At 40.7% G+C, this 10,964-nt stretch overlaps 2 protein-coding genes and 1 long non-coding RNA gene across 3 annotated transcripts; 1 reads left to right on the plus strand and 2 right to left on the minus strand.

Moving 5' to 3' along the window:
- Positions 1-248: 248 nt before the first annotated feature.
- Positions 249-1,575, minus strand: LOC111904423 (putative clathrin assembly protein At1g25240). The gene has a single exon (XM_023900193.3). It carries the CDS (start codon positions 1,458-1,460, stop codon positions 402-404), a length of 1,059 nt encoding a protein of 352 aa, XP_023755961.1. The 5' UTR covers positions 1,461-1,575; the 3' UTR covers positions 249-401.
- A 726-nt stretch (positions 1,576-2,301) lies between these two features.
- LOC111904422 (uncharacterized) lies at positions 2,302-3,175 on the plus strand. The gene is made up of 2 exons (XR_002854523.3): positions 2,302-2,577; positions 2,686-3,175. It is a non-coding gene; the product is annotated as an uncharacterized LOC111904422 (long non-coding RNA).
- Positions 3,176-9,537: 6,362 nt separating this feature from the next.
- On the minus strand, positions 9,538-10,964 carry LOC122195361 (uncharacterized). Its single transcript, XM_042897209.1, has 2 exons — positions 10,944-10,964; positions 9,538-10,752 (listed from the first exon to the last, which is right to left on the minus strand). Exons 1-2 carry the CDS (start codon positions 10,962-10,964, stop codon positions 9,538-9,540), a joined length of 1,236 nt encoding a protein of 411 aa, XP_042753143.1.

Below are 10,964 nucleotides of genomic sequence, written 5' to 3' on the forward strand. Positions count from 1 at the left end.
AATAACAACAAATTAATCCAATATATTAATATAGTATTAGAACAACGTTCCATGTTGAGATCCGTCAATCATTTCATATGCCAACATCGATCAAAGCATTTTAGTTCGCGTCTTAAGGGCTCATGTTTGAACTTGTTGTTTTAGACCATATGTCCATATGCATCGCTTGTCTTCATGAGCCAAGTAACTCCAATCTTACACCTACCATATTACGTCGTGTTTAAAGTTTATATTAGCATGGTTAATGATTATTCGTATAATAGTTTCATTCATTTATTTTGCGTCAATCGATAAATTACACCCAGGACCAGAGGCTACATCGGATTCCATATTGTGTTCAGAAGCAAAAGAATCGATTCCTGCGCAACAGGAGGTGAAACCGGACTGATAACATCTCGATCCTAGTTCCTCTTCTCCTGTTCTTGGTCGAAATCCTCGGAATCGTCGGTGATTGTGGTTTCCGAATCGCTTGTAGAATCGTTTGGCGCATCGTCATCTTTATCCTCCTCGGACATCATCGATTTATCCTCTTCTTTTGGACTCGACTGTTCGGATCTCTGTTGGAATGCATCACTATTTATTACTTGCTCGAGCGCTCGAATATCTTCTGGGCGAATATTCACGATCTTGGGGCATTCCGATGCTTTGAGAACCCCGAAATCCTTGGAGAACTGGACATATCGAGACAATTCCTCGCCTTGAACTGCTGCTTTTTGCAGAATGGATAACGCCCTTCCGGCTTCCGATGTCGCCGCGGAGTATATCCTCACAAGAACCCCGGCAATTCCATTACAAATGCGAATGTAAATGTCGAAGATCTCGATCATAATGCAATCCATTACTTCAAGAACCAAAACATTCATCATCGTTTCTTTCTGCGGTTTGATCTTGAGCAATATATCGAGCAATTCTTGAAGATTTTCCAGCCAAACAAGATCTTTCATCATGGAAGATTGTTTCGGCTTCTCTTTGGTTTCCTTTCCCCTTCTGGTCCTTCCTTGATCTTTCCGTTCCTGCGAATGGTTGAACAAGAACGATGATTTTTTATCAAGAAACTTATAATAAGCACGAATGAACTCTTCGTGGTGAGAACAATTAGGGTTCCGATCTCTATAATTCGAGAGATTAAACGGTAACCGGCCGATCTTTTGAACGGCAGGGACTTTGCAACTGAAGACGCCATGCAAAAGCATGAGCCCTTTCAAGGCCACCGTCCAGCTTCGGGTCTTTTCCATTCTGGTGGAAATCGCCGACATTACTGGCCGAGCGTAATGGCTAGAAACACGTATCCATGCAAATATGCGCTGTGCGCTGTGGTAATCAATGTGGGAGTCATTATGGCTGGTGGCTTTTATCACCGCAGCTTCAATGTCAGGATTCCGAAGCGATGATCGAGGAGCAAGATTCACTACGCATAGACTGCTAAAGTCTTTAAACGCTTCGGAAGCCTTTTTCCACATCTTTTTTACGTTTTCGTTTCGTTCTCGGCGCCCTTGTTGTCCCTGCCAACCACAATCGACCACCGATTACCGTTGCTGTTTCTTGAATTTTTTTTCTCTTTTTACATATTTCTTTCGTTTGTTTCTTTATATGTATAGATTTAATGAATGTGCTTCCGAATTTTTCTGTGATTTTGGGGTCGACGTTATTTGCGTTTCTCTTTCTGTATTTAGCATGAACCAGTTGACTCGCTTTTACTCCATCTGTATTTCGTAATGCAAATATGCAATACCTAAAAGTAGGGCGCTTCTGGTTTCATTTTATGGGACAATATATAAAAGCACTAAAAATTGTCAATTTTTAACGTTTTACCACAAAACCATTTTTATGTGAAAAAACCCAACGTTTTATTAATGTTTTTTGTATATTTGAACCCAAAATTTTATTTATGTTTTTGTATATTTAGCACTTAGCACCTTACCATGCACATAATAGGTCCACCTCACTGTCTTAGTGCTAACTAAATTAAGGACAACACCACTCTCGCTCATCAACTAGACTGGGGACCACATCCGGGTGGTGATTTTAAAATAAGGCTTTAGCTATCTATACCCTTAATAGTCTAGAAATACCCCCTAGATTATAGAAACTTTTTTTTTAAATAATTAAAATGATTAGACTATTATTTGACCTTTTTATTTATAATAATTACCTTTTACTTTACAATTATTAGCATTTTATAAAATAATGATATTACACAAATTCAAAAACTATACCAAAAAAATATATTTTTAAAATTAAAAATAAACAAATTTGATGTAATATATTAAAAAAATAGATTATGTGCAATTTATAAAATTGATGTAATTTAGAAAAAATGTTATAAATTTTTTAAAGTAATTTATAAAGGTATTTATTAAAAAAAATAGTATATGCTACATAGATATAAAGTTTAATGGTATAAAATGCAATATTTTCAAAAATTAGGGGCTCAAGTGAACGGGGCATAAGAAACTTGGTTTTCTGTCGGCTCAAACCCTAGCCGTCACAAAGTGAGAAGTTGGTATCATGTGTTGCAGGAGGTTTGTTGCCCGGTGGTGTAGCTCTTTCCGGTGATTCTTTATTCTTTTTCCGACGGTATTTATCTTTCTCCCGGTGGTGTAGCTTTTTTCGGTGATTCCTCATCCTTTTTTCGTTGGTATTTATCTTTCTCCTTCTGCCTCTCTTCTCCGACGTATATGACAGTTCGACGGTGACAGACGAGACCAACTCGTCCCTTCTCTTGCGACAGACGATGACGACCGGTGGTGATGTGTCATGTGCGTAGTCGTCACCTACAAAGAAAGAAAGAAGTTGGTATCATGTGGCGTATATGACGATTCGGCGGTGATATATGAGACTTCTTCTCTTCTCCGGTGATAGGTGAGGACGACTTCCTCTCTCCGGGAATAGGTGATGACGATGGTTCACTGTATTTTTTGTCAAATCTTGCTCACGGCGGTTCATGGTCATTCACGGTGGTTTGTGGTGTGTTCGTTCCCCTCTCTCTCTCTGGTTCCGCCTTCGACGGAGATTGATGGTCACCGTCGATAGTTGTTGCCGACGGCGATGATGACAATGGTTAATGTTCTTTGATTTTCAATGTAATTATATGTTGGTTGTTTAATAATCTAACATTGCAGTATTTTTAGAAATAGAATGCAATTTTCAAAAATAAAGCTGAAATTTCATAGTACACGTCTCTATGTCAAAGATTAAATGTATTGGTTGGAAATCATGAAAATATGAAAAAGCTGTAACGAAAAGAATTAAATAAAAGTGAGCCACCAGAAATATAATTATGAAGGGGGTATAATAAAAAAATCGGGGGTAGGGTTAGCAGTACCCTAAAATAAACCAATCTATCAATTATATCCTATTACATCTACTCTAAGTATTATTCATTACATTCTTTTTGAAAGTATAATATATATATATATATATATATATATATATATATATATATATATATATATATATATATATTTGCATCGCAATCAAAAAAGATTTTTTTTATTTGTTTTGCATCGTTCTTAACTGCATACTTTTTTTCTTATTTATATTTTATTTTCATTTTATATTATAACAAGGACAAACCAAATAACTAATAGATATATTTTGTATAAAAATACTTTATTAAAACAATTGAAAAATAAATTTATTTATTTATGTAAAAAATAGTTATAATAGTGGAGAGAGAGAGAGAGAGAGAGAGAGAGAATGAATTATGATATTAAAAAAATGGGTTAATGGTCAACAAAAAAATGTAAGATACAAATTAAAAAAAATAAAGTAGTATAGCAAAAAAGTCACTCCCAATTAAAATTGGGACAAAATTGCAAAAATGGTCCTTGTGGTTGTCAAATTTCTGCAGTTTTAGTCCAAAACGAAATGTTGGTGTACCACTGGTCCAATTTTAAATACCTTGTGTGGTTTTGGTCCATATGGTTGTATTTTCTTATGTTTTTGGTCCACATCCCACCTAAAATGACTAATATGCCCCTTAAATAATTATATTTTAAATTATTTTATTTATTTTTTATTCTTATAATAAAATAAAAAACAAAAACAAAATAAACCGACCACTCTCTCTCTCTCTCTCTCTCTCTCTCTCTCTCTCTCTCTCAACACCATCATCGGATCACCCATTCCAATTAAGTCACACCCCACCACACCCTAAAATAAGACCACCATCACCACCACTCCGACGGCGACTCTGTTACCCTAGCTCCGGTGGCGGCTTCCATTGCGAGATCCACAACAAGATACATGATGCGACGGCGAGACATCTAGATGTCATTAACAAACTTAGGCTCGAACAACTGGAATCACAAAATCAAGTGAAAGATTCAACTGAAGAACCCTAAATTCGCCGTCATCGACCACCCGGAACAACTGGACTATCACCACCATCGAACATCGTCTCGTTCCCCACAGTTGCTCGATTTCTACACCATTTTTTGATTTTAGCTCGAATTAGGATGGCAATTTCAATCTCAGATCCTTGAAATTGACGTTGTATCCTCTTATCCTCATCTTGTTCGAAAGAAGTAGAAGTTGATTTGGGAGAAGGAGGTCGGGGAAGTAGAACCTTGGCCCTCAACTCTCTTTTGCTCTGATTGCGTCGCCACCATCAACCTCACTTGTTCCCTTCAAGCTACCTTTTGCGACATCGGCCATTCAATAACAAAATCGACATCAATCCACATTTCAACGCATAGAACAATTTTGTGGTTCAAGACCACCTCTCGAGAAAGATGGATCTGTGGTTCAACATCCACCATTTTCTTTAAATCCGTCGATTTTTTGACGTTTTGGTTTGATTTTTCAGGTGAATGGTGGTGGCGAATGGTTATCAGGTTAGGGAAAGAAAGGTGATGGTGGGGGAGATGGAGGTGGTCGGGCAGTCGGCAGCGAACGGTGGTGACGAATGGAGATAATGGCAGGGAGGAGTGAGAAAGATTGATTGTGTGTGTTCTTAAGGGGATGGTGGAGAACAAGGATGGTAGCAGGTGGATGGTGGTGGTAAACAGCGATGATGAAAGGCGGATGGTGGTAGTGAACGAAAATGGTAGTATGCGGATCGTGGTGGTAAATGATAATGGTGGGATATGTTGGATGTTCTTGAGAGGGTAGCATCTGGAGGGTGTTCTTAAGAGGGAGGGGGAGAGACAGAGAGAGAGAGAGAGAGAGAGAGAGAGACTTTTAATAATTAAAAACAATAATATAAATATAAAAAATAAAAAAATACAAATATGAAGGGCATAATAGTCATTTTAAGTGTACAGGGGACCAAAGATACTAAAAAGATCCAGTTTTGGACCAATCGTGCACCAACATTTCGTTTTGGACCAAAACTGCATAAATTTGACAACTACAGGGACCATTTTTGCAATTTTGTCTAAAATTGGTCTATAGTTTAGATTTCATAAAACTTTATACCTAAAACTAGGTTGGTGTGTGTAGTAATTTTTTTTTTGAACGGCAAGCTGGCATTAACAAAAAAAGAAAACTAGCCAGAGGCTAGGAGGTACAGAAGTTTTTGGAGGAAACATAAACAAGAAAGACAAGGAACAAAACAAAAACAAAACACAGACGGAGAATAACTACATTCTAGAGTAGCACTCAAGAACGGGATCGCAGCACCAATCGTTCCATCTAAGGGGGACAACCTTTCTATTCCTCGCATTGAACCAGAACATTGAGAAAGATTGAACCTCGTAAGCCAGCACTGATATTGATTTAACAGCTGAGGCGTGCGCCTTCAAGTTCCGGAAACTCCAAACCAACCATAAAAATACTAACATGATACCTTCATGAATGTTTGACAACCTCTTGTGGCTTTGCAACAGATTTTTGCAATTAAGGAGATCCCCAATCGTACGTACATTTGGATCCAATAGCCGCCACCAGCCAGATAATCTTTGCCATAGATCTTTTGTTATTCCGCATTAAGTAAAAAGATGGTTCTCGGTCTCTGGAGCTTCACCACAGATTTTGCATAGGGTGGATGTTGTTACACCAATTTTTGACAGATTTACCATTGTTGGGAGTCTCCCGTGGATGATTCGCCAAGCTAGGATATTTATCTTCCCAGGGATTAGCGGGTTCCACTGCCACTTCTCATCAGAGCAGGGGAGAATGGCCATGTCAATATAATATCTCAAAGAAGATACCGAATAGATACCCGATGGCTCTAGGTCCCATTTCCACTTCAATGATCCGGGAGCATTTACATTGCTTACCAACTTAAAATGGCTTGCAAATGAGATATCATCCTTTTCAAGGTACTTAGGGAGGTTTGCAATTACACCCCAACACCCGCTTTTCCTTCTAGCTACCAAAGGTCTACTAAAACCACCGTCGTCGCCATAAATTGATTTTATTACAACAGCCCATGTACTATTCGGGTTTGCCTTGAAACGCCACCACCACTTCCCTAGCATTGCAATGTTTTGGGCTTTCAAGCTGCCAATGCCCAGCCCGCCCCTTTCTTTAGATGCTGAGATTTTGTCCCATGTAATCTTTCTTTTTTCCATATCTCCGCCCCAAAAGAACCTCACTCTAATCTTCTCAAGCGCTTTAATCACTTTACTAGGAGCCTTGAACAAAGAGAAGTAGAAAGTACCAAGGCTGCCCAGGACCGCCTTACATAATGTCAGCCGACCCCCAAATGACAAAGTGGCTGACTTCCATTTTGAAAGCTTTGCCTGAAATTTCTCAATTAGGGGATTCCAATACGCAGCTCTAGCCATGGGTGCACCCAACGGGAGGCCAAGATAGATAAAAGGTAGGGTACCAATGGAGCAATTTAAACATCAGGCCACCAGCTCCAGTTCACATACTTGGACACCAAACCCATATATTTTACTTTTTAACATGTTAATTTTGAGACCGGGAGCCAACTCAAAGCAACGAAGGATACGAATCAGATTTCTTGCGTTTTCAATCGACCATGAGCCTAAGAAGATTGCGTCATCGGCATACTGGAGGTGAGATATGTTTGGACCCTGCCTTGAAAGATTTATTCCTTCAAAGATTCCCGCTTCTTTTCCTTCTTCCATGGCAATATGCAGCCCTTCCGCTGCAATGATAAATAAAAAAGGCGACAGGGGGTCGCCCTGCCTAATTCCACGCTCCATATTGAACTCTGAGGTAGCAGCCCCATTGATTAATACTGAGATCCTCGCTGAGGAGAGGCACCCGTAGATCCATGACCTCCATTTAGAGCCAAAATTCATCTGTTTGAGAATCGAGTCAAGATAACCCCAACTTAGGCTATCGAAAGCCTTTTCAAAGTCAACCTTCAAAGCGAGCGCCTTCTTTTTATTCTTTTTTAACCATGCGATTACTTCATTTAGGATGAGGGGGCCGTCGAGAATGGATCGATCTTTTATGAAGGCTGTCTGGTTCGGGCTTACCACCAAATGAACTACATTTTTTAATCTTTCAGCTAGTACCTTTGCTATGGTTTTATACAAACATCCGATTAAGCTTATGGGACGAAAATCCCCAATGGTGTTGGGGTCCCGAATTTTGGGGACCAGGGTAATGAAAGATGAGTTGCACCCCTTATCAATGGTGCCAGTCATTTCAAAATGCTTTACAGCAAAGTAAAAATCACTGCCAACAATGTCCCAATGCTTCTTAAGGAACGCAAAGGAGAATCCGTCCGGGCCAGGAGCTTTGTCTGAACCACATGCCCAAATAGCCGACTTTATTTCATCCAAGGAAAACGGTTGCTCAAGGAGCGAAGCCGTTTGCAGAGATAACTTTTTAAACTTAGAGCTAATAAATCCTGGTCTCAACCTCATAGGCTCCGAAAACCTCTCCCGAAAGTGGTTGACTACTACATGTTTTATCGATGAAGGATCTGTAATCCAAAATCCATTTATCTTGAGGCCATTTATTCTTTTATCCTGATGGTGCTTGTTTATGATTTCGTGGAAGAACCCACTATTCTCGTCCCCATCTAGCGCCCATTTAACTCTAGATTTTTGTTTTAGGTCTGCTACTCTTGAGGATTCAGCAATCAAAATTTTTTAGTGAGCATTTTGCCTTTGCTGCAGCAGCTCATCGTCAATCGGATGGGACTCTGCATGAAGATCAATGGCATTAATAAGGTTAGATAATTTAGCAACCTCATTTCTTCTCATCTCCAATAACTCCTTTCGCCATCTCTTAAGGTGATCCTTAAGATTTTGAAGTTTTCCTGCAGTGATGGAAAGAGGGGATAAGTGAAGTCGGCAACCAGGTTTAGACTGGGCAACCCAACCCTGATTCACAATGCGATCAAACCCCGGTTCGACCATCCATGAATTAAAAAAGCGAAAGGGGTACGGCCCAAAATTAAGAAGACCAGACGATAAGATTATAACACAATGATCCGAGTGAATCCTGGGCAACGCTGTAACATTTAGGAGAGGTCACGGGTCAAGAACATTTTCAGTTACTAGGAAACGATCCAGCTTGTTGTTCTTGTTACCAGATCGGTTCATATAGGTAAACCGGTGCCCTCCCATTTTGATTTTGATTAAACCCGCCAAGTGGATGAACTTATTAAAGTGGTAGGCGTTACTGGGGCAGAAAGTCGAGCCAAGCCTTTCTTCTGGGAGTCTAACAACATTAAAGTCACCGAAAACGAACCAGTGGCATTCTGAATCAGAGCTCACGAGATTATGGAGATTATTCCATAGTACCCTCTTCTTAATCGGATCTTGGGGGCATATACATTTACGAAACAACAGATCTTCTTTAGGTGGAGCCACACACCTTTTATAGCTAGAAAGCCATCACCTTTAATCGATTCAGAGATAGTGAAAAGAGTAGGGTCCCATAGGGACGCGATTCCTCCAGAAGCCCCAACTGGATCGACCACATCACACTGGATATTTGAATCTCCCCATAATTGTCTGTCCAGACGTCCTTTTACTTCAAGTGATTTCGTTTCTTGAAGGCCGACCAAAAAAGAACGATTTTGGGTTCTAGACTCTTTGACCCAATTTCTTTTTACTTTACACCCAACACCACATATGTTATTGGAGAAGATATTCATTGGTCCACGATCACTACTCCACGTTTTTTAATCATGGGTTTAAGCTGATCTGCCCAGTCTTTAACCCTGAATCCCACTCTTTCCCCTACTTCAATCGTCTTGAGCAGCTCCATGGAAGTAGAGTCAGAATCTTCTTGAACCAGCTGGGAGGGGGCACTCCTGATATGATGAGGCATCGCTGAGTCTTGGGCTTTGTCTTGAGGTTGACCTCCAGCTAGGGCAATTGGCGTTCTCGAAGAGGATGGGGATAACTCTATAAGAGAGGGTCTCTAGTCATGGGCCAGGATGGAATTAGAGTTGCAGGGTATAAAGTTAAGGTCAAATGACTTTGTGGGCCTTTGGAGCCCACTAATAGAGTTTACCCCCTCAAAGCCCGATCTTATATTGGAAAGTGGGGACAGGTCACCACTTAGAGATACCCGAGCCGGTTCCTCTCCATTCTTTTGACCGAAGTAATTGTCGACGTTATGTTGCCCCTCGGGAATTGGAATTTTCTCGCATGCTTACGTCTCCTCATATTCCCAGTTCTGACTCCGATGAGAATACACCGCAGATGAGACCGGCGACTTCAGGCCATCCTCCGACTGTGCTGTGCAGCCGTCCTCATGACCACCATCGTCCCACCAGTTCCATTTGGAATAGTGGAAATCATTTGATGCCAGGACAGGGCTAAGCTTAATAGATTCAAAAATATCTTCCATAATGTTAATCTCGAAATGAATCCCATCAACAAAAACGGGAATAGAGGAGCTAATTAGTCCCGGATGGGAGGTGAGAATGCCTACTCGCCCAAAGGCTAGATTTGGAGAGTCTGTTGGGCATTCTTCCGGAATAACCACTGATCCCCAAAGCTTAGCGGTAGTGCTAAAAGCTTCTTCACACCATGCATGTTGAGGTACCCCTTGAATAATTATTGAGGCAATTCGTTCATTGTACTTACACTCCATAGACCAGTTTGTGAGGGATTTGAACCATGGCTTCCAAATGGCTTCCCCTTTTACCAGGAAATCATTTTTTTCCTCAACATTTTCAAAATCGAGAAGCATCTTTAAATCCCCTAAGTACCTCAGTTGGATTGTAGGGCAGCCTTCAACTTCCGGAAAAGCCTTGACATTCATGAGGGCCTGAAAGTTTTCAGTTTCTCCAACCAACGTACTGTTCATGCATTCCTTTGACCCTTCTGCAGAGATCATTCTGATACACTTCTCATATGGCTTGGCGCTAATCTTGCTTCTATACTCTGCCTTTGTGCAATCAGGCGACCCATTATACTGGGTGGGAGGAGGATCTTTCACCGCATCAGCATAAGACCTAACTATCCCGTGGTCAACACTCGTATGGATGGGAGCAGTTTCGTGTGGGGTTGTCAGCTTACTTTTCAATTCAGGGATATCGCCCCTGGTTTCTTGACCTTTCCTATCGAACTTGGCTACATTCATACGAATCTTTTTGGCACCGATGAGGATCTCGTTCAGGCGCGCTTCAAATGCTCTTATGTCCCGGACCCTAAGGAAGCGGACGAAACCAAATCTTCTGTTGAGTCGGTTCAGTTTCCTGGCGACATACACATCAACCACAGCCCCATATCTATTGAAAGCCTTCCACAACGCCGATTCATCCCAATCAGGGGGAAAATATTGAACGTAGTAAGTGACGGCTCTCCCGTTGACATCAAATTCCTTCCCATAGCTCCTCTCGTGTTTCTTCTTCCGTCGGACCTGCTACCAGCCATCGAGTCTCCATTTTCTTCCGATTCTTCTTTTATGATAGTGCTTGAGAACTTGGTGTGTGTAGTAATTGTTTAGGATGGTATGTAGAAAATAGTAACCACGTGGTTCCTAAAAGTATTGGGTATGGGCCCGTTAAGGGATGTCAGAATCCTATGCATGTCATACCGTTATTATAATACCATGAACACCTTCTCCTTCAT

This window comes from Lactuca sativa, chromosome 8, assembly GCF_002870075.4.
Source record: "Lactuca sativa cultivar Salinas chromosome 8, Lsat_Salinas_v11, whole genome shotgun sequence".
NCBI classification, from domain to species: Eukaryota; Viridiplantae; Streptophyta; class Magnoliopsida; order Asterales; family Asteraceae; genus Lactuca; species Lactuca sativa.

Excerpts from the sequence above, each read along its gene's own strand:
- LOC111904423 (XM_023900193.3), bottom strand. The coding sequence starts at position 1,460 with ATGTGGAAAAAGGCTTCCGAAGCGTTTAAAGACTTTAGCAGTCTATGC.
- LOC122195361 (XM_042897209.1), bottom strand. The coding sequence starts at position 10,964 with ATGAAGGAGAAGGTGTTCATG. Across the intron at positions 10,753-10,943 it reads TGAAGGAGAAGGTGTTCATG|GTCCGACGGAAGAAGAAACA; the intron begins GTATTATAATAA and ends GGCTGGTAGCAG.